Below are 24,445 nucleotides of genomic sequence, written 5' to 3'. Positions count from 1 at the left end.
TTTCCAACACTGTATAATTGACTGAAAACTTAGTTTTATAAGTTTTCTAATCAGCAGTCGGTTGATTTTATTCGGATTCAACAGAAAAGTAGTCCTGAATCGAAACCGAATTAATTATTATCGTTGCCCGCTTATTTCTCTAGCGCACCTAGTACCATATATTAGATTTCTTATATAGTACACTATAGGATCTATGGTGAAAAATGCACCTTTTCGTTTTTTTCCACGCAATTCTCAACAGCTTTGAGACAAAAATATGAAAAAAAAAAAATACTGAAAGTACATATTACTAAGGTGTATCGAATATTTTCGAATTTTCATCAAAAAATCAAATACTAAAAAAAATATATTAGTTTTTATTTTAAAATATTTTTTTTTGTATTTTGAGATTCATTACTACTTTAGTTTGCATTCAAATTTCTTCTTACGTCTATTTCAGGTATGTGATTTTTTCAGAATAGTGTTTTTCGCGGTACAAAATTTTTTTTCTCGCGCAATCCTCTTAAACATTCAAGAAAAAATTACGCTACATGCAGAAAAAAAAAACACATACGAACGCATTTAAATGAAAATTAGAGTAAAATTGGGTCTCAAAGTAATATTTTTTTTCAAAATTTCGAAATTCCAGAAAATATATAAAAAATCTTTGTACTGCGTATTTAATTTTTTTTATTATTACATTTTTTGATGAAAAAATTGTTTGAAGATACTTATCGATACACCTTAGTAAGATGTGCTTTCAGTATTATTTCATATTTTTGTCTCAAAGCTGTTGAAAATGGCGTGAAAAAAACGAAAAGGTGCATTTTTAATCATAGATCCTATGGTGAACCATATGAGGATTAAAATTAATTCTAAAATCACTTCTAAAGGATCACAATATGGACCGTCTAAGTAGAATCGAGGACAACAAACAGAAGTTCTTCGCGAAGGTAGGAGAAGCAGAATGTGAATACATCAACTCAATATTTTTCAGTTTTTGTGGAGTATTTCGGATAAATTCATAAATGCACACATAAATTCACTGTACCAGTTTATTGTACTATCATGTTGACTCCAAATAATTGCTTCTATTCTACCAAAACATAGTTGGATAGAATAAGGAAAATTTAGAGTTACTAGTGATAATATGTACTTGCTGGGGAAAGATTAGTAACACCCTTGTGTCCAATACACTGGTTATATAAAACATAGTGCAATTCAAACGCTGTCTTTCGTTATTTTTTTGTTTTTTTGTTTTAAAACTGTGAAAAGACATCTATTTATTCCTCGGATATGAAAAAGATCTTTCTTCTTCTTCAATATGTGGCATGTTACGTTGCAAGATTCATACTTTTTTTACATACGACTTGTTATTGGCTATATTCGCGTTTATCCATCATTGTTCCTCAAATTCATCATACATGTATCTGCGCAAACGCAGTATAGTTTGTTTCACGTTGGGTAAAACAATTATGAAAATACAATACTTCTCATAATCGGAAAGAAAATTGAAACATAAAATTCTTGTTTTTGCTATTTTGAGATTATGTACTACAATATCACATTTAAGTAATCAATCGTATCGAGGATTATCAAACAAGAGTGAAAAATTCGACTCGTTTCCAATCAAAACTGAATTACTTAGTTACTTTTGTGTCAGTAATAGTACCTGCTAACAACAACTAATTAAATAAATAGGACATCCTAATCCTAGTTGTTTTGTATCATTGTTATGGATAAACTGATTCTATGAATGAGAGATGAGCTTCATGAGAAATTCAATGAGATAGAACTGAAGTGTCAACTAAGCTAAAAGATGATAAATTAATTTAATTCATCGCCACCGCCGGTGGTGGGAATGCAAACGGTTGTCCTCCAAACTGATACGAGGAGGAAATGGCGGGTGTGCTTCGTGGATATCCACCATTAAAGGAGGGTGCTGCAGCAGACGGGTTTGACGGTGTGGTATTATATGGTTTGTAGGAGCCATAGCTATTGCCGGATGGTGCGGAACCTCCAACTGGAGCACCACCACCATTCTGGTAACTACCTTTGTTGAATGTGCTTCCAGCCGCACTACCACTGGACGAATAAGACGTTGGCGCACCACTGGGAGCAGAGAAACGACTCTGACGCGGTGGCACGGCCCCATTTGGAACCCTATTATTCTGGTCTCGTGGTTGATAGCCTCCGTTTTGCATTGGTTTCATACCAAATTTGTCATTACCAGTGTCTCCGCGTGGTGCTCCACCAAATTTGTTACCACCGTCGCGATTACCACCACCGAACCGATGTCCTCCATCGTTGCGCTGTCCACCAAAGCCACCGTCACGTGGTGGTCGATTCTGTTGACCACCGAACCTATTACCATAGCGATTACGTCCACCGCGTCCATTCATGCCTGGTTTGGACATTTCAACCAATTTTGGGTTAATAACCTGCGAAGCAAAAAAAGAATTAATTCCAAAATCATATGAGGGATGAAGAGTTCACTAACCTGATTAGCCTCTCGGAGCACATTGATGAGATCGTTCGCCTTGTTGGCGTTGGCATTGGTGAACAGCGTATAGGCGGTACCAGTATTGTTAGAACGACCAGTTCTACCAATACGATGGACGTAATCTTCTGAATTCGACGGATAGTCGTAATTAATTACAAACTTCACGTCTTCCACATCTGAAGGGTAGGTATTAGTGTATAAAGGGGAAATGTATGTTATTACGTCGCATTGACTTTCGTGATAGAATGGTGATAGTGAAACTTCCAATGTCCAAGATAGCTTTGGAAATGTTCAGAGTTTTCATCACAAGTGGGATAATATTCTAACTTTCGTTTAAAACAGATTTTTCCATAAACTTTGTTTTGATGAGGAATCCATTGTCTTTCCGCAAGTTTCAGTATGATGATGGACTTTGATTTCAAATCAAAATTATTGAACGAATCCAACGATTACACTTTGTGTGTGCTTAATTTTCGGTTAGTTAATCCATCACAGCATTCGTACCAACGGTCAAACGTCTTCCTTCATCAATATATATTGTGCCTTTGATTATCGACTTTTGAATGAGCAGTGTCAATATGTCTCCATATTCGTTACTTATACTCTAATAATCAAATTCACTGTTCTGTTTTAAGTGCATTTATATACGAGGTTTTGTACAGTCAAAAGGTGGCCGGGAGATCATAGACGATGTGATAAAATTTGGCATTTTATATTTCACTCACTTAGGTATGGTATTTGCGTTTATTGAACACTTTGTTTGCATCTGATTGAAGGAATGATTCTGATCATTCTTCCTCCGATAAGCACCGCGCAAAGCAACGAATAGAATTAGTAAAGCTGTTAATTAAAATGTAACGGTGGCATTTTCGAGAGGAGCAAACAAATCAAAGTTACGGGTTAGAGGATCATTTTGGGGGTTGTAAGGTTTTGTAAGCAGCAACTTGATTACCTGGGGTTTATCTCAGTGCTCCCGCTTGATAGCTAGGTTTGTGTACATAGGAATAAACTAATGAAAGGAAATGAGCACCATTTGTGGTAAAATGCAGCCTTCAGGTTGCATTAGAGATCATTGGCTGCTCGATGGGATAGAGTGAATGAAACATAATAGATTACTAGCAATAGCCTTCGCGATACAATCCCTCCTAAACCATGAGAAGTTCAATTCAAACTCCAAATCAGGTATCCATGGAATGAATCAATTATGAACATTGTCTCTCAGTGAACTTATGCTTAAGTCCAGTTCGATAAAATAACCGTTTTTCGAACAGAAGAAATCTTGCTCGACACTTGCATATGATACCGCTTTTTGATCAATGATGGTGTTCGAACGGCTATCCAATTCTTGCGAAGTTCTATTAAACAAATTACATAAAACAATTGTTTTACTCTCAGGTGGGTCGAGATTGCGAACTGAAGGACGACTATTGCTTCCAGAGACAAATCAAATACAGCCTGCAATGCCAAAGCCTCCATATTTGTTGTTTGAGTAAGTCTTCCAGTACTTTTCCCACCAGCACAATTCGCACATGCGATAGTAATGCTAATGGTCACAAGAATAGAAATGTTTCACTGTTTATATCTTTCCTAGTATTCACTGTTAGGGAAAAATCAATATCAATAGAACCTGTTTTGGTACGTTTTCCAGCTTGACATCCTCCGAGTCACTTAATCTGCAAATAAAGATAAAACTTGTTAATTGATGAACGCACTTTCCGCAAGCGTTCCTTCTCGCCCAGCTGTAAAAAGAATTGCCATTTAGTCGTGAATACAGGAAATTTATAAAACCATCTCATTCTCAAATACGGAATAGAAACTACAAATACAGAAGGGTATTTCGTCACAGGTGCACAACGTATGATTCTCCTCGAATTGATTTCACAGGAAGATCTCGGCCAGAGAAAAATATTGACTGACAAAACTGATATAGGCGAATAAGTATCCCAAAAACGTTAGTTTGTGTAACAAGTTTCTTGCGCATCGTGAGCGATCGTGTCGACGGTAGCGTTCCGCTCAATATATGGTTATCGGTAATATTGTGTGGACAATCATCCATTGACACGCTCAGCCACCGTTCGCTTCCGAGTGGCTCTCACGAGCTTCTCTAGCACCGGAAAACTTACCAAGTCCACGTGCGGCTACATCAGTGGCCACCAGGATTCCCTGGCGCCCATTTCGGAATGCGTTCAGTACATAATCACGTTCTTGTTGTGATTTATCGCCGTGAATTGACACGGCTCTCCAACCATTGCGATTGATACTACGAGTTATATCGTCAACGCGGCGTTTGGTTTCGACGAAGACAATCGTTTTCGTCTCATTCTCAGCTGATATTTCCGTTAGCAGTTTCATCAGCTTTTGATCCTTCTCGTAGTCTTCGCATACATCCACTATTTGAAGGATGTTGTGGTTAGCAGAAAGGTTAAGCGACCCAATGTTAATTTGGATGTAATCATTCAAAAACTCCTCAGCCAAATTGCGGACTTCCTTGGGCCAAGTAGCGGACCACATCAGAACCTGTCGATCAGGACGAATCTGGCCCATAATTTTACGAATTTGAGGCTCGAAACCCATATCTAACATGCGATCAGCCTCGTCGAGCACAAGATAAGTGCATCGACGAAGGTTAGTAATACCTCGCTCAAGAAAATCAATCAAGCGACCAGGTGTAGCAATTACTATTTCGGCTCCCCTTTCCAGATCGCGTATTTGAGGCCCTTTCGGAGCACCACCAAATACACAAGTGTTATTGGCATTAACACGTTTTCCGAAATCATTTGCCACCTGCTGGATTTGCTGGGCCAGCTCACGGGTTGGCGCAAGAATAAGTGCAATTGGACCATCCCCGCGACGCACATTGTCCTGGTGCGCGATGTGCACCAACGATGGAACAATGTAAGCCAACGTTTTACCCGATCCCGTTTGAGCGATTCCTACCATATCACGTCCACTCAACGCAATTGGCATTCCTTGGGCCTGAATAGCAGTCGGTTTCGTGAAACCCTGCTTGCTGATCTCATCCATAATATGCTCGGGCAGACCACCATTCTCAAAGTCCATACTTGGACGGGGAATATTTGTGCCTTTCAGAGTGATTTCATGTTTGGACAGATATCCGTTAACATCCGTTTCCGACATGCTTGATATGTGTTCAGTCGGCTTGTAGAAATCCTTCTCGAACGGTGTCAAATCGGTGCTGTTCCACTTGAGTGTGCGCAGTGTTGCACCGTTGTTAGCCTGTCGATCGAACGAACCACGATTTCCGAAACCGTTAGCCATTCCTCCGCGAGGTCCTCCCGCGGGACGGTCTCCGCCACGGAATCCACCACCACCAATTCCATTCGGGCGACCTCCCTGATTTCCACCTCGGAATCCACCAGACGATTGTTGCCGATTACCGTACCTAATAAAAGATAAACGGCGCGATTAGAGGAATTTTAGAATTTGAAAAAATACAGCAAATTTCGCAAATAAAATGATCCCACTTAGGTTACTTATTGACGTAGGATTACGTCTTGCGGGAACATATTGGGGGTACGAATTGAAAACCGGAAATCAATCGCATAGTGAAAATTATAAAATTACAAAATGCTTATAGCTCAACCATTTCACGATGGATGTTTGCGTCAATCGATTTGGGCATTTCATAACAATTTATTACATCGAAGAAAATAATATTTATCATGGAACTAATTATCCAACAATTGAAAAATGTCAACCATTATCCTAACAGAAATCCCGCGTTCTGATTGGTCGATTCGCAAAAGCAATCATTGCTTTCACCTTTTCTCCAGACGACGAAAAGTTTTACCCTCGTGGTGAAGTGCGCATGTGGTTCAATTAGTATGTTTTAACGACTATTATATATGAAATGCAGAAAAAAAATAAGCGATAGTTGGGCATCTTCAAGCGAGGAAACTCAAAGATTTATTATAAAAATGTAATACGCGATAATAGACTTTTTACATGATTTTTTCACAATAACAGAATAGAGTTGGTTTATTTAAACCTTTGTTATGTCTTGGCAACTTTTAGTGCACTTAGAATTTTATTTCTATATTTTAGTTGACCAAAAAATTCTAAAGGTAGCACTTCTTCTTCTCTTTGTTTTAACCCATTAACGACCAAGCTGTAAAAATTATTTTTTTCACAAAAGCCATTGGTGTGCTTTTGATTATTGGCGTTACAGAAATCCCAAACTTCAAGAATTATTTTTTCCGTTCTTCCGTTTCTCGGAAAATGACAAAAAATCAAAAAAGCGCCAAACAAAAACATTGGCCGAAACCTTCATTTTTGGTTTTGTAGGAGGTTCAAGGTAATACTGGTAATACTGTAGAAAAGTTACATATTTTTACATTTTATTAAGTTTTTTTGTTAGGTTATGTACATAACCTATACTTTCCGCACATAATTGCTTTTAACCAAATTTATTGTTCAATAAAGCTATACAAAATTGAATGAAATCGATGGTAAGTGATAGCTAACAAACTGAGCTATCATTTGATGCCAAAACCTTACTATATAGAAGCTTTCCAAAGCCATGAAAAATTATCAAAGTTGCTGTTCGATTTTTCGAACGCTTGGCCTAAAATGGTTAAAAAGGCTTTGAAATTTTCAGTTCATTCGCCTCTATGGCAGCACTCCAATTTTTTTTTGGGCTACTAAAAATGTATGATATTAATTTGGAACTCATTTGTATGTAACAAAACCACGATTTTAGAGCGCCGGCAAAGAATTATTTGAATTCGTTGAAAATCCAACAAGTTGATAAGTTTTTCACTGTGAAAGTACTATTTAGGATCTACTATGTAAGATCATGCAGTTTTCTAATAAAATAAATGGTTTATTTGATGAAAAACTCAAATTTTAATTATTTTTTTTTTTAGACTACAAGTTTTTTGACGTAGGACTACGTCTAACCGGAAGATATAGGGGGTGAAATGGAAATCTGGGCACTGAACAAGTAGGAAAAAATGCAAGATTTGGAACGCTTATAACTCGAGCATTTCTCAATAGATCGCAAAGGTTTTTGCATCAATTGATAGGAAATATATCTACGCATCTATCATAACGAATAACATTTCATTTTTTTTAGATAAATAATTGAATAATTGTGAAATATCAAGCATTGTCCAAATGCACTATGTGCCCATTTTTGATTGGTCCATTTTGTGCTCCTCAAATCGTATCGACCAAAACGGGCAACCAGAGCAGCAGCGAAATAGAATGAAGCACGATTGGAAAGGAAAAAGAAAAAAAAATGAACGAAACATTGGTCGCAGTCTCACACATGCGTAATTCTCGAGCCAGCCAGCCAGCTTAAAAATCCCCGCTCCGCTGCCGTAACGATCATTCTTTGTGTGGACTAGAGGTGTGCAAATCAGCTCATCATGATGAACAGCTCTGATCATATCAGCTCATCTAAATGAGCTGTTCTTTATGAACAGCTCTTCAGCTCAGTTGTCAGTGCCGACTTTCAATTTGGGTCCCAAACTCGATAGCCACGAAGCCAGTTTGAAAATGTTAAAATTCAAATGAAATTTTTCACACCATATTATTAATTACTTGAAACACGTATTCCAGACTATTATTTACAACAGACTCGGCGAGTACAACATTTCCGACATTTTTACTGAGGCTTTACATTACAATAGAAAGTTTTCTTCAAAAAAAAAAATCTTATGAGATTTTTGCACCGCCTGCAAACAAAGTGTTTTTCATTGAAATAGAATACTCATTTGATACACAGAAGTTAATTTTCATTAATAATTTGAATTTTAAAAACGTGTTCATTCTGCCTGAGAGCCAATTATTATTTTTGGCGCCCCCTAAACTGGTAAACAAAGCTCAATGCCGTCAACGCGAATATAACAGTTGAAAAGACGAGGGACAAATGAAACTAAACTGATGTCTTAACACGAAGAGCGAGAGACGGTCAGTTCATTTGAATCTTACAGCTCACACACTCTCTTCAATTCTACAGCTCTTTTCTCTCCTTCATCATCATCAAAGTGAGCTGAAGAGCTGTTTGATTTTTTTTTGCGAGCTGTTCCGCGTCAACACACTTCAAAGAGTCGATTCTTCGGAACAGCTCATGAGCGGATGGCACATCTCTAGTGTGGACACCGACTGGACAACATCGTTGCTCGACGAGCTGGACGGCGAGGGATCGAGTGCCTTTCTCAAGGCAAGAGGGCGGAGGTGATAGCGCTGGAGTAGAGTAGAGTAGAGTTTTCAAAGGGCCTTTCTCAAGGCTAGAGACGAATGAACTGCAAAAGTTTAAAGTCTCTATAATTCAAGACCTTCCTTCCTTCCGTAACGATCATTCTCATCAAAACCGTACACCACATCGGTTCGCATCACAACACATCAACAAACCAACACAAGCAGCCATGTCTGGACATGGTAAAGGAGGAAAAGTGAAGGGAAAGGCAAAATCCCGCTCGAACCGTGTTGATCTGAAGTTCCCTGCAAGGGTAGCTAGGCCGAGCGCGTTAGTACCAGTGCACCAGTCCACCTAGCCGGCGTTATATAGTTTCGGCCGCCGAAGTGATCGAGTTAGCTGGCAAAGCTGCTCGCGACGATAAGAAACCCCGCATTCGGAACAGAACACATTCGGTTCGGTGGACATCAAGACAACAGACAGTTGCAGCGAGAGGCGAGTGGCAAACGCAATCACAAAACGGCATCAGGTAGCAGAAGAAAAAAGTTTGTTCTTTATACAAACTGCTTTGGTGGCAAATCCAGAACAAGGCGGCATCGAGGACGTTCGAAATAGTTTTTTTTTCAAAACCACGAGTACTAAGTTTTCTAAATTGGAACCATTCCATAAAACAAGGCGCTTTTCAGGGCCATTAAACCTTTCAAAAAAGAGTTTAGGAAATACAGTTCAATGCTTTCTAAAACAATATCCAAAATAATAATAAAACACAAATTGATTTTTTCATAATTTGTTTGCCAGGATATGAGTATGTGAATTTGGCAGTTGTTCTGAGCTTATTGATAGTTGGGGACTTTCCTGATTATTCAATTTTCACCAATTCTTAAATTGTTTCCAGATTGAAAGTACAGTAATTTACAATTAGTTCGACATTTAGCTAATTGGACGGACATGTAATGCGACTTATTTAGTTGAACATTTTTGTAAACATAGAGTTCCAAATTATGACCCCACATTGAAAGTCGACACTGTACCACTGTCATCGCAAATGTTTAATTCCAGGTTAAAATCGCCTCTAATGTGACACTGAGTGGCGCTTCGACACGTCGCATTGAATGTAATTTACTGTACAACATGTCACAAAGCTGGATGGGAAGAAATTTTCCAACTGTGAAAGCTGTGACGAGTGGCAAACGCAATCGCTAAACAGAAAGGTTTAGCCGAACAAGATGGGGATATCGAGTGATAACAAAACAATAAACTCTTTAGATTGAAGATAATTTTGTGATCCTGAAAAGGACCCTTTTTAGCCTGCATGTGAATCCAACGAGCGAACAAATCGTAATGAATGTATTTTTTTGCCATCGCTCCCTTTTAACGCTCATTCGTTCGTCTCGTTGGACTCGCCCCTTTGGCTGAGTCTGCCGATTTGTCTCTATCCTGTGAGTGTGTACCGCTAGAGTACAAAATGCGCGCTGATGACCACCTATGCATTCCCTATCACAGCCATCATTTTGATTGTACGATATGTGCATACGCCAAAAGTTGCCCGGCGTTGATAAGTACAAAGCTTTCAGAAAAAAACGCAAAAACACAACGCCAAAGGTTCTTTTCAGAACCACCAACATGTTCATAAAAAGTAAACAGTAAACTAATCCATTTTTCAGGTAGATAGGTAGGTATTCATGTAGGAGAAGAAAATCAAACAATATATTTAAAATATATATTTAACAAAAGCTGTCCCCTTTGTATAGTCCTACGTCACTCCGGTTATGTCCCCGACATTACCCACCCGTCTTTTTTTAATTAAAAAAACGATTGTGGGCGGGATCAAGTTCGTCGGGTCTGATAGTGTAAAAATATAAAAAAGATTTTTTTCGTTTTGCAGGTCGGGGCACCCCTTAATTTTCATTTTTTGTGAGTAACATCGAAAGTGATGCACAAGCGATTGTTTTATCTTCGTTTATTTCAGGCCGGTATGTTCCGTGACCAGAAATTTTTCGCCTCAAAAAATTCCAACGACGCCGGCTGGGATTAAAACCCAGACCGCTCGGGTTGTAATGCTGTTACGCTAACACAGCCATTGGCGCCGTCAAACAAGCAATGCGGTCGTGTGTTTAACATTACCATTGTTATTTTTTATTCAACTTCATTCAATTTTAGCTCTTTTCACTTTCAAACATTGGTTCTTCAAGGAAACGGACTTAGAACCAAAATTGTGAAAGATAAATTCAAATTTTGGACCGCTGCTTTTTGCTTTATGTTAACATTATTGATTTGGCTTAAAAGATGCTAAATCAATAATGTTAACACAAAACAAGAGGTGCGCTATTGCACTTCTCGGCCTCAAACGGTTCACGAACAATGAGTTGATATGAATCGGGAAACGGTGTGAACGAAGTCCCGTTGCATTCACGCTGCCAGTTCGTGGGGCACAGCTCAAGAGATCGTGATCAGGACGCTTTCCAACATCCAAATAATTCTCCAAAAAACTGTAAATTTCGGAGCAAATCATAGTTCACTTCAATCTAACACGTACGCATTCATTATAAATATTTGTAGAAATATTTTATGATATATTAACCCTTTCACGGGTACTGGCAACTATGTTGCCAACATCGATTTTATTTATTTTTTCTCTTCTTTAACAACAAATTATTACTTCTAACCTTATGTGGTAACCTGTTCTGATGTCTAACAACATGCCTGATTTTTTTGAGCGCGAAAAAATCAAAAACTATTCATTTTGGAGCCATTTTTGTGTTAATTGTGCAGCAAAAGCAATTTTGTCGTAGTCATTGTTTAGGACAGTTTAGGACCTGCTGAGTCCGAACATGAGTTTTGTTAGTTGTTTTTGTTGAAACTAACATCAACAATTCAAATACAAAAAAAAATCATTTTTATCATCAAGTGTTTTCCGCTAAACGGGCAGATTTCTACTATATTGCCACCAACATCTAACACTAGCCCTTTTATGGACAGCAGACAGCTATATTGCCACCAACATTTTACGCTAGCCGGACAGTGGCAACTATATTGCCAACAACATTTTACGCTAGCCGGGCAGTGGCAGCTATATTGCCACAAATTTTTTCGATGTTGATTGTTTTGTACACTAAAAAACGTTTCGTGTATTTTAACATGTAAACATGTCGTTGTATTGGTATTTGCGTTGATTACATGCCTAGTACTCACGGGCCGTTAAAGGGTTGAATAATACGCGAAGGGGTTAAAAAAACTGTATGTTTCCTGATAAATCTGTGCATCTACTGCATCTACACTGTCTTCTCTTCCATATGGCAATTACCGGTTTGTCTCAAATTCCGAACACTTCATGTTAATTTACTGAATTCAATGTTATAAATATATAGGTTTCATTTTAACATGATTTACAGGTATCGATACTGCCTATAACTTATAATACTAAGTAATACTTCGCGTAAAAGTACTGTTTTGAATAATGAGACACTGTTTAACGACCAAGAAATCTTAAGTGTTCGGAATTTGAGACATAACGATACATCTTTATGCAACAAACCACGACGCGACAGTAGTTATAAAATTTTCGCAATACTAGGCCGTGAAGTTAAAATTTCTTAATGGACAAGTGTCATTGAAACACTATGTTTCAAATTTCACATTGATTAATGACGTCACTGATCTTTCACCATTAATATCACGAAAAATATTTACGCATTTCTAATATTTAAAACTAGATTTTGTCATATGGCTTTTATTTTCTAATAACAAACCAATAGAAAATAGTACAATTAGCAACCTCATTAAATCGTGTATGTGTTAAATCGGATAGATATATCATGTCGGGGGATTTTGATTCGATTTCCGATCTGGGCTTTTCTTGGAAAATAAACTTCCAATTTGAACTGGTACATGCGTATTTCAAGTTTCTCACTCAGAATACAATCAAAGTGTACTATTTGGCGTAGACATCTCAATTAACCCATTAACGACCAAGCCGTAAAAATTATTTTTTTGACAAAAGCCATTGTTGTATTTTCGATTATTAAAGCTAAAGGAACTCCAATGTTCAAGAATTATTTTTTCCCCATCTTCCATTTTCCGGGAAATGACTGTTCGAAAAATCGAACATTGGCCGAAACCCGCACTTTTTTTGCAAGTACAAACATACTGCGACTAAAAGTCACTTCAATTAGCAAATATACGGTATTCATAAATGCATCAATTTTGGATTCCCGGAAGAACAAGAACAGGAGAATGGAGATCTCTAAGTATAAATCCAAATTAAACCACCTAAGGTGAGATGTGGCATTTCTTATTTCATGTAATTTTAACTTATTACTGACAGGCTTTTTCTTTCAAACGAAAGCATATGCTGTTATTTTTATTGTTAACTGTGGAGAAATGTCAATGCTTAAAAACTAATCTCTCCAATTATTTATTTCCCGAAAAAATCGAACATTTTCCAAAACCTGCAAAATACCAGAGTACTGCAAAAAAAACAATGGCATAGAGGGTTGGGAGGTTATTATTCGGTTCGGCGGAAGAATATTCACACAAACAATCTCATTAGAATCCTCGTTACACGTACTGATCATTTCCTCCAGCTCACCCACGAAATAAATTGTACGGGCCGCCATCACCTAAGGTTGTTACGGACAAAAAATCATACAGATTTTCAATAATATTTGCTAAATTAATCGATATTTGCAAACATTCACAACTGAAAATGCAAGAATAAATGAAAAACCTTCCGTATTCTAAAGTAAACAAATCAAAATGCGCAGCGGAGGTTAGATGTGTTGGTGTTGATTCAGCAGAAAAAAAAATATTCGCGATGGCCATCTTTCGATTTTTCGAACACTCAATTTCCCCGGCTGTTATTTTCCTGTATGCGGTTCAATCGAATGATTTTCGCTCTATATCACAATGTTTGTTCTTTTATCAAAGCAATACTGTAGAAAACTTCACATATTTTTGTATGTTATTGGGGTTTTTAATTGAAATTAAAAACACCTTCCAAACATACTTGCTTTAAATTGAATTTATTATCCAATAAAGTTACTCAAAATTGAGTGAAATCTATATAAGTGGTAGCTAATAATAGACAATTAATCTTTTGGTGCAAAAACATTACCATATGGTTCCTGTCCAAAGACATGAAAAATTATCAAAGTTGCTGTTCGATTTTTCGAACACTTGGCCTAAAATGGGTTAAATACACCCATACCTCGCTCTACGGCCTAGTTACGTTCCTGGGCCGCTAAGAAAAAAGCCGTATAACGAATCAATTATTCCAATACAAATTCTTACAAACTCTATCGGTTCGGTTCCAAGCTTGTTCAACGAAAAGCCGTATAAAGAGCGGCCGTATTGCGAGGTATGGGTGTACTAATTTAAACTTACGCAAATATTGCGTTCAGATGGCTCTTTTTCTAGGTACTACTATGTGAAGGCAATACAAAAATTTAAAACTGAAATTTGAAATACTCGCACTTTATTTAAGATAATCAGCCCAGGAGGTAGCGTTTCTTTGATAAAGAGAGAACTAAGAAAACCAAGCGATATTTCGATTGCAAAATTGTTGTTAGCTCAATAAAATTCTTAATAAATGTGAATGTTTTTAAGAATTCCTTTATTTCTAGATATTTAAACTATATTCACAATTAACCCTTGCACCGAAATGGATTCGATAAAAAAAAATAACCAAAATAAAAATAATATCGATAAAAAATAAAATTTACCAGAAAAAAAATTCCCGAAATCCAAATTAATAAAAAAAAAACAACGTAACAAAACTTTTGCTGAAACAAAATCTTTCAAATCACTCAGCATTGAATTGCTCAACTGTTTCCCAGCTGTATATTTTCCCATCACCCAACCAAAACGCATACTCTTTATGCTCCGCTGCCCATTTGTTTCGCTGGAGAACAGTCGCGAAAAATTATTGCACAACGGCAGGTATATGGCCGTGGCTTGATGTACCAGGAAAAAGAGATCACTGGAAGTAATGGACATGCGCAATACATCATGGAACTTTCCAGCTTGAAAATATTTCATCGAATTAGAAAATCTCCTTTACAATAAGATTTTCCACCAATGATTTCAAAAATATATCTGATCATAAACAAAGAAAATAATCAAGAGTTTCAGTTATTCACCTTCAGCAATAGAAAGAAATTTGAGGTAAACGATTTAGCTAACGTTTATATTTCGGCAGCCATCTTGTTACAGTGAAAAAATTTTCACCCCAATGGCTCAGAACAAAAATCATGTTTCTTCAAAAACCATTAGATATTGAGAACGAAATTTATTCACATTTAGTTTACTGAGCTATTACTTACATTTTGATAGTAGTTTTATAGGAGTCCTCGAGGAAAACTTGGTTCAAGAATAACGTATATCGGAGAAACGTGATTTTTCCGTCCAAACACTTCGGGTGATTCACTCGAACTGCACAGAGTGATGGCCGAAAGTGCATCACTTGGCTGAGGTCAGCTAGTGATGCCAGATCATTTTCTTGTGCTATTAGTACAAAAAAAAACAAAATTTGTTTATGTTTACTTCTAGCTGAATTTAACATTGCAAAAATGTTGTCGTGCATAATTGTAGCAATATTTCATTTCAATCAATTAGAGCATTATCGGTTGAAAATAAAAGATGTACAACCAATTAAAGAACTTTTTCAGTTTGCAAACTTTTACCAATCATATTTCGCAATTGACGAATTTACGTTGGATTTACAACCAGATGGCGCAGCGAGTAAAATGAGGATGTTTTGTTTTTTTGGTATGAAATTCGTTCAAATTTTCTAGAAAAATGAGAATTTATCTTCAAATTTCCCGGTTTCATGTATTCTTTCCACGCTGAAAAGGTTAGAAAATTATCATTTTACAATGTGCTATGTGTATTACGAGGGATGGCTTGTTATAAGTATTGTAACTTTTATTTTTTTTCAACTAAGTAAACGATGAATAGGATGTTTTGCGCTAAAAATACTGCAAATCCTTCTCGTATCGGTCCCTACATAACCAATGATATCAGCCAATTTGATATGATATCGATTTCATCGCAGTTATCCATAGTATCAATAACCGGTATGCATTATCAAACTTAAATTTTTCGAAGATTATCTATGACTTTGGTCAAATCGCGTGTTAAAACCATCGTAAATATACAAAGCCCTAACTTTCTTACCATATACTGATGACATTCAATGACTGAAATGAATCTAAATTAAAATAAAATGAATAATCACCACCGAATCTTGCTTTTCAGTGCGTAAAATAAACAAACACCCTCACTTTTGTTGTTCTGAGCCCTAATGTAGATGTCGCATGAGCTGATTCAGCTTTGCATAAATTCGTCAATTGGCGATCTAACGTACAAATCTACACCTAGGCGGCGCTGCGGTGAAAGTGATGATGGTTTTAAATTTTGCCATGTGAGCTTATGGAAGGTTTGTAGTTCTTTCCATAAATTACAATATTATAATCATAAAAGATTATTTGATTGCGATGAGTTTGTAAGAAATTTAATTCTGCGCAATTTTATATATAACATGTTATTTATTTACCTCTTTCAGTAGTGAAAACTATAAAAATGTTGACAATGGTTGAATTAAAGAAGGAAATTTAAGAGCACAATCAAACACAAGTAGAAAAATGCACGATTCCTGCATGTTAGAACTACCTTGAAAAGCCCGGAAGTAAAATATACGTGATTTGTTTTTGAGTTTTAGGTTACATGAGCATCATTTTCTTAGTTCAAAAACAAAATCCAGATGTCTCACCGATCGTTTACGTTTTGCGTTATGGGCACCTTACACGATCAACCGGATTGACAATAAGTGTCTTCAATATCGTGACAGCTAGGCTTTCAACATCTGATCTAACCTCAATCAATATTTTTCCACCTTACACGGTCAATATCGCCCTCAAACCGAGACAACGAAAATATCCGCGATGGCTAGTGGCGACATTTGAGTTTGGGATCCAAACTATTCTCTATCAGATTAGAAGGCTAAAAGGCGATTTTCAATTGGTAAAATTTGAATGAAAATATCTACTTGGTATTATTTAATTAGTTGAAGCGCGTAGTCCTAACCTTAACTTAACCTATTTCCCCTGAATTTTCAGATATTCCTACTAAAATGTATTATTATAATATAACGTCAATTTCAGACATAATTTTTGTATGGGATTTTCTCACCACTTGCAGAAAAAAAGTGATTTGCATTCACATAGAATACTAATTTGATTTGGAAAAGTTAATTTTCATTCATAATTTACACTTTAGAATTCGGTTTTTCTTCTAAAAAATACATCATAATACTCGTTTCACAAATATAGACTGTTCCTTTCAGTTTCAGAGATGCCAGATTATTTTAGTTTGCGAAAATATATGCAAGTTATTTTATCTGCAAGCAAATGTTTTTATTCCATAAATGAGACTATGACAGTAGAACCCCGATTATCCGCGAGCGGGTGATCCGCCCTGCGGATTATTCGTGACTGCGAGTTCCATAGTAAATCAATAGGCCTTTCCGGAATTTGTTAGTGAGTGGTAGGCCCATGCTCTTTTGTTGTGGTCATGGCTTTTACATTATTTAGCCACTGGAGTACACGACCTTATAGATGAATAGTTGATTGATTTCTGTATTGATAGAACATAGTTTTTATGTTGAAACATCTCTTTTCGTGTTTGCATTTTTTGTCCTTTAATGGGTCATCCTCGATTTTCGTTAATCGCGGTGAGTTTGCCCGACTATTCCGCGGATAATCGGGATTCTACTGTAGCTTGAATTAACACATGATGTTTTTTCATCTGTGATTTTCCCAGATCTTCTCATTCTCCAAATTTTATAGCGGAGTGTGAAGAAACACACAACCCGCTCACAAGGGCAGAGAATGACCGAGTTCAACGTTAAAAAATTCCTAAAACGTTGTTAAGTTTCATCCACTCTCTCACCATCACATTGTCAGTTTACTTTGAAGTTTTGATTTGTATCGTGAAAAGTATCGTATTTTGCTATTCAAAGTATCGGTTTTCCAAACCAAAATAAATTTTAATTGCAATCGCAAAAAAGACTAACAAAAATTAAATGTGCGCTTGCATATCTGGCAACTCAGTCTGGAAGTCCGTGAGGTAAAACGTCAACATCATGCATCCATATGAAATGTCACGATATTGATGCTCGAAAATCAGAAAATCCGGATTTCTGCGTTGTCGGCCATGTTCAGCTGTCATTATGCTTTCAAATGTCATCATATTGTCAATAAAGTTGACCGTGTAAGGTCCGCTTTAGATTGCCAATCAGTAAAGCATGAATGTGAATCTGGCAACTTCCTGGCACCAGTTGCAGACGCAGCCATTTAGGCATCGGAATGATTTATGAACAGAGTCGTCAGTTTGTTTTCTCGAAAATCCTTACAGGATCCAGAATGGAAAAAATAAGGAAACAACTTGAAAATGGCAAAAGGATATAGATAACACTGGCTTGAGTCACGCGGATAGAATCAAATTGGATGTGAAAAATAATCCAACAGTGTGTGGCGCTTCTCGATTATATCGATAACCTTGTCGATAACACCCGATGCTTTATTTATTTATTTATTTATTTATTCATTTCGTCAAACAAATGTAGACTACACACTTATACACTAATGTTACAATGTTTTCTTAGGTTAAATATTATTTTTGCGGTACATGTTTCTTTTTAGCTTTTTTTTTATTCATTGTTGTGTCAATTATTTCGCAGTGCTGATTGTATATACGCATCATGCGATTGATATGGGCGTTATTTGCATAATTTGTTCTGGATGTTTTGGTTAGAAACAAATTTCGCGTTCTTAGTTGACGCCCAGCAGGGGTAGTAACTTCAAGCAAAAAAGTGGGACCGATTCGAGATTGCTTTTATGTAAACAGTGAACTTTTTTTACACTCTACAAATCGAACCGACTTGCACTGACAACTGAATGATATTGTCAATTTGTGCGAGATGCCTCAAAAGAGCTGGGAATAAATATTGTTTATATACAGTAAGTTACATTTAATGCGACGTTTAGATTATTGAACAGAACCCAGCAAACATTAAATCGTATTAGTTTGCACGTGCCAAGTCTTACAAGAAATCCGAATAAATCAGAATCGCATATAAGATCAATCAAAGTGTGTATCGTGTATATTTGAAATTGCATAAAATGTAAAACCTCGATTTTATATACCATTATCAAATTAAGCCGCAATTCGGTATAAGAAACATCAATTTTATGATTTGTCGTAAAATATATTTAATCCGCATCATATGCATATATTACGCTGATGCAGTTTATGTGTCGTATAAGCGTATAATTTAAATCGATTCAGTACTGTAGTAAATCGTGTTGCATGCTGAAGAAAATCATGAAACAGTAATCATATTAGATCCTAATAAAGAACATATTACATCATATTGAAATGTCAATTAAATGCTGATGCACTCGAAAGTTTTAACTGCTGTTGAATTAAATTTCAGATAGCCGCGCGAGATAGCTGGTGGATGATAATCCAGACGACCGGAGTTCGAACCCACATCAGAGCAGTTTTCACCAAACATCAATCTGTGTCATTTTAAACATTCATATTCCACTCCCAACATAAGACAATCAATCAATTATTATTTGCACGAACATAAATACTCTTATATAAAAATGGCGATTCGTGAGGCTATAATAAACATTTCACGAAAATATTTTGCGCCATTTGTTTTTTTTTCGATGACTGTAATAAATCGTATATGAGTATGGTAAAAGTCGCTATTATAGCCGGTCAAAGTTGCATATTCATCCAAACAAATTCGGTAAGCATTTGCCATGTATGTATATGGCCTCCACTTTTGCATGCAAATGCCAGTTAGGCGCATTATATGCCAACCAAATTTTAGGGCATATGATGTTATATATACGCTTGTTATGCGATTTAATGTTTGCTGGGAAATGTAATGTGACACGTTTAATTGGACATTTTTGTAAACATCGAGTTCGGGGACCAAATTATGGCGCCACATTAAAGTTGCCACCAGACGTCGACACTGTACCACTCACATCGCCAATGTTCAATTACAGGCCAAAATCGCCTCCAAAGCGACACTGAGTGATGCCTCGGAATGTCGTATTAAATTTAAATTACTGTATTATGTTGTAATTTATATCATAATGCATATGTCATAATGCATAATGTCATAAGCAATGAACACACATTTATTTTCCACTTGCAACAGTATTCACGATGATTGGATGGATGAATATACGACTCCTACATGCATCTAGTACGACTATTGTCATGCGTATATACGATTTACTACAGACAACCCAAAAACGAATGGCGGAAAACGTTCTTGATAATTATGATAATTATTATAGATTCTTGTAAATACATGTATGTTTGGAATATTACGTTAAAAATTATTTTTAAATCAGAATATTTCCGGTTTTAAGAAAAGTGAACATTAAAGTTGCTTTTTTATATTTTCAACTTTTAAGAACGAAAGATTATCTGTTTGCCGGTCTTTTGACTTCTGATAAACATAGTGACAAAAATAAATTAGTTCAACTTCGTCATTTAATTGCACTTAACTCAAAACTGTAGACATGAGATTATGAACTTGACAAACCAAGCGGCCAAGTATGCCAACCCAGCAAACATTAAATCGTATAACTATAGTATACCTAATAACATAATAAGTCCGTTGTCATACGAATATACGATTCATCACTGCCATAAAATGGCGGAAAATATTAAAGTAAAATGTTCGGCCCAGGGAATCACCATTTTTGTATATATATATATATAGAACCTTTATAAACATTATGTTTGTACAAATAGGAATTAATCAATTGACTTTCAGGGATATAAATGTTTGATATGAGTGGGGCCACGCTTATAAAATTGCTCCGATGAGATTTGAACTCCGGTTGTTTGGATTATCAAGCCGCAGCTATCTCGTACGGCTACCTGAAATATGATTCTAGGGCAATTAAAGTTCTTACATATGATACGAAACAGTTGCACTCGAATACTTCATTCCTGATTGTTTATTGTGCTTTAGTGGAAATATCGCTAAATTTATATAGAAATGGTTAAAAAAAATCCGGTACTTAATGTTTCAAGTAATCAAATAACATGAAGTAAAAAATTTCAGTCATATTTTAACAATTTAAAACTGCCTTCGAGCCTGCCCAGCAAACATTAAATCGTAAAAAAAAATTCGAGGGGTTGTATCAGAGACACGACCGCTTAGAACGTAGGACTACGCAATCTTTTTTCTTTTGAAATTTGATGGTTTATCATTTCGAATATTATTTGCGAATTCGTCAAAATGTCATATATAACTCTTTAGTAAAAAGTTCCGGGGACCCTGAAAATGTTTAATGGCTTCCGTAGTTTTGTAGACTCATTTCGAGAAGTAACGATCATTTTTTGGCCTTGCGAGAACAATACGCTATGGTCATATGTCGCAATTCGTTTCTTTATGTCAATGCACGCATTGCACTGAATATTAACGAGTGGCATCTTCCGTGCATCGCCATCGAAGACGAATGAACTCTCTGAGTTTCAAGTGTCTATAATTCAAAAGAAGAAGAAGAAGAGTATCGCCATTCAACAAGCATCAAACGCGCGTCTAACAGATGCATACAGTTGCAGTGCTAAAAATGAAACATCGCAAGAATGACCGTTTATGAAAAATCGTTTCTCGACTCTCGGTCGATACCGTCAACAAAGTTTCTAAGTTCTATGTTTTGCGCAATGAAAACAAGCTACACACAAAAAAAACAAACACTGATGTTTAGAATCGACCTAAAATCATTTGTACTCTTCACTTTTTTCGCCTGCTTTGCCATGCCTCGGATGGTTGTGTTAATTGCAATGCCAGATGCACTTCATGTGAAATATTTACTAGCGTTCACAGCTCGAAGGGATACATTAAACACAAAACGAGCAGAATAAGCGACCTTTGTTGTTTTGGGCACAGAAATATTCTGAGAATTTTCCTCAGAGGAGATGCAATACTTATACGCTAGCGACAGCTTACATACTATGCAAGGGTGGAGTTTACTTCGCAATTTTTTTCTTTTCGCTATCCCCCTTCGTTGTTTCTGTTCTAGCGGCTGCATAAGTTACCCGTTATTGACAGCTCTGTTCGGGAAAGCACACAAATGGACAGAACAAATGTATGGAAAAATGAGAATGCTTCCATTTTTCATCAATTTAAACCATATACAGACTATGAGATTGTAATGTATAGCATATCAAACAAAAAAAATCTTAGAAAAATTTCCAATTCGATTGGTATACAAAACGTTTAAATCCGTTCGTAGCAAAAAATAGTTATTAACGTTAACGTTTATTTCATAAAAAAGTGACCTGTTTTCTCATTTGGCACCCTTAATGTAAGACGTAGTCCTACGTCAAAAATCAAAAATTGGAGGCGATATACATACATCTAAGACACATTACTTGTATGATGTGTATAACTGGCATATGCATATGAAATTGGAGGCCATATACATGTATATGGGGTATATGATGTAATATAAACGATAATTATACGATTTATTATTTTCTAGGATGTATGTATATCGCCTCCACGTTTGCATGTATGGGCTGCCTAGGCGCATCATATACATGCAATATATATTAATCATACTTGTATGTTTGTGAATATAATCCTCAAAATAAAATAATTACACTAAACCTTCATTTCAAACAACTTATACAGTTACCAAATCACGCAATAAACATCAAGAATTGCTGGGAATATCTTATCAATATTTGTTCAAATTTAAAAATGTGCTTAACTCCAGTTTTGTTGACAACTTTTATGCATTCAATTAAATCGTACGATAAATCATATATAAACATAGACATTCCCACCTTTCATCCTTCATTAAACACCTCGTAGTAGAAATCTGTCAGTATGCATACACTCTCCTACGAAACATAGTGGAAAAAAATATATTCGTCGATGTAAACAAGCGGTGAAAAAGGAGAGACTTTTCGACGAGTGATTTGTATGAACCCACATTCCGTTTTGCCTGATAAGATCGGGTCGATGAAATGTCAACAATCGACCTCAAATGCTGCCACCTTGCAATCGAGTTATCGACCTTTCATATGCATTCATCGAACAACTTGACGCCACTTTTTCGCCAACATGTGCAAGGCGTCGACCTGCTTGCAGCGCTGCTTCCAGCACTGCTTGCTGCTTGTTTGTATTGGTTTGTCATTGAAAATGAAAAGGAAATACATTGATCGATTTTAATCATTTTATTGAAAAAAAATTATAAAAATCCATGTATAATAAAAATAAGGTATATAATGGAATCGGTGCATCCGGGTTGTCTGGATTGACGATTCAAACCCGACTGAGTACATTGATGAATACCTCCTTGCCCTTGATGACACAGATATGTGGCTGAGGAGGATTCTTCAATGTGCGTGAAGCACGGGATCTCCGATGGGGAAAATTGCTCGAAATACTATCGATGGCCAGGTTCTGCTGCTGTTGCTGTTGATGCTGTTCCCCGGAATAGCACCCTGGACTTAAAGGATACTGCTGCGGGAAAGCTGATGCTGTTGGCTGGTGTGACAGAAGTGGAAATAAGCAATGTGGTGATGAGGGAAATCATCTTTCTCATTCGCCGATTGATTGAGTCGGATGCATTCATAGCTGAAACAAAATAAAATGATTAGTAAGTGAAAAGCAGAAATGAATTCCCTACTCACCAGTTGTATGATCCGGATGAAAATGCGAACATTTAAATATCATGCGATTACGTTCGCTTACCTCGCCTATTTTCATTCTACTATACAACGGAATCAGTGCATTCGGGTTCCTCCGGGTGGTAATTCAGCTGAGCAAGTTGATAAATACCTCCTTGTCGTTGAGTTTTCGTGTCTGAAGAGGATTTTTGAATGTGCGCGAAGCACGGAACCTCTAATGGGGAAAGTTCTTCGCAATACCATACCATGGTCAAATTCTGCTGCTGCTGCTGTTAATGCTGTCCCCCGGCATTGCCAACAGGGGTTGGAGGTTACTGCTGCAGGAAAACGGATGTTGTTGGCTGCTATGATAGAAGTGGAAATCCGCACTGTGGTGATGGGAGAAATCATCTTTCTCACTTACCGATTGATGGAAGCAAACGAGTCGAATGTATTCATAGCTGATAAGACAAGATAAAATAATTAATAATTAAAAAGCCGAAATATATTTCATACTCACCAGTTGTATAATCCATTTGTTTTTGTTTGAGATGACAGTTTAGCGGAGTGGAAAAAAGAACCACCAGTGATGCCATTTGGCTTGTTTAATTATTCAGTATTTTCGCCTAACGAACTATCCGCGTTGGCGATATTGGGGAATAGGCATGACAGTATGGATTTGCAGAAGGAATGAATACACTTTTAAAATGAAAATTATGAATGAACATGATTTTTCCTTAATCAAATTAGTACTCTATGTAAGTGAAAATCACCATTGCCTGCAAGTGGTGAAAAAACGTCATAAAAAAATATGTTTTGAGATAATTTTATATTATAATGACAAGTTTTTTTGAGAATATCTGAACGTCTATAGAAAATAATTCAAATTAGGGTCATGACAACGTACTTTAAGTAGAAAAAATTATGCCAAGAAAAAAATTTCATACAAATTTTAGCAAATATAAACTGATTCGGGCCGACTAATATGATAGAGACTAGTTTGCGTCATACAAACTAATGCCGTATCCAGATGTCGATACCTAATCGTCGTCATCGTGAATAGGTAACAGCGTTACGGTCGT

General features: G+C 36.5%; 1 protein-coding gene and 1 long non-coding RNA gene across 2 annotated transcripts; both read right to left on the bottom strand.

Annotated features, from left to right (window-relative positions):
* Positions 1-1,016: 1,016 nt before the first annotated feature.
* On the bottom strand, positions 1,017-15,091 carry LOC129771505 (uncharacterized). Its single transcript, XM_055775230.1, has 4 exons — positions 14,966-15,091; positions 4,606-5,885; positions 2,480-2,658; positions 1,017-2,420 (listed from the first exon to the last, which is right to left on the bottom strand). Coding segments are annotated over exons 1-4 (2,070 nt in total). The 5' UTR covers positions 14,968-15,091; the 3' UTR covers positions 1,017-1,811.
* A 7,822-nt stretch (positions 15,092-22,913) lies between these two features.
* Positions 22,914-24,037, bottom strand: LOC129771511 (uncharacterized). The gene is made up of 3 exons (XR_008742396.1): positions 23,884-24,037; positions 23,388-23,824; positions 22,914-23,331 (listed from the first exon to the last, which is right to left on the bottom strand). It is a non-coding gene; the product is annotated as an uncharacterized LOC129771511 (long non-coding RNA).
* Between the last annotated feature and the right edge of the window lie 408 nt (positions 24,038-24,445).

Source organism: Toxorhynchites rutilus, chromosome 2 (assembly GCF_029784135.1).
Source record: "Toxorhynchites rutilus septentrionalis strain SRP chromosome 2, ASM2978413v1, whole genome shotgun sequence".
NCBI classification, from domain to species: domain Eukaryota; kingdom Metazoa; phylum Arthropoda; class Insecta; order Diptera; family Culicidae; genus Toxorhynchites; species Toxorhynchites rutilus.
The sequence above is the reverse complement of the archived record's forward strand: the minus strand, read 5'-3'. Positions and strand labels throughout refer to the sequence as shown.

Bases quoted from the DNA above. Each gene is read 5' to 3' on its own strand.
- LOC129771505 (XM_055775230.1), bottom strand. The intron at 2,659-4,605 runs GTAAGTTTTCCG...CCTACCCTTCAG, and splicing joins TGTAGCCGCACGTGGACTTG to ATGTGGAAGACGTGAAGTTT. The intron at 2,421-2,479 runs GTTAGTGAACTC...TTTGCTTCGCAG, and splicing joins TGCTCCGAGAGGCTAATCAG to GTTATTAACCCAAAATTGGT.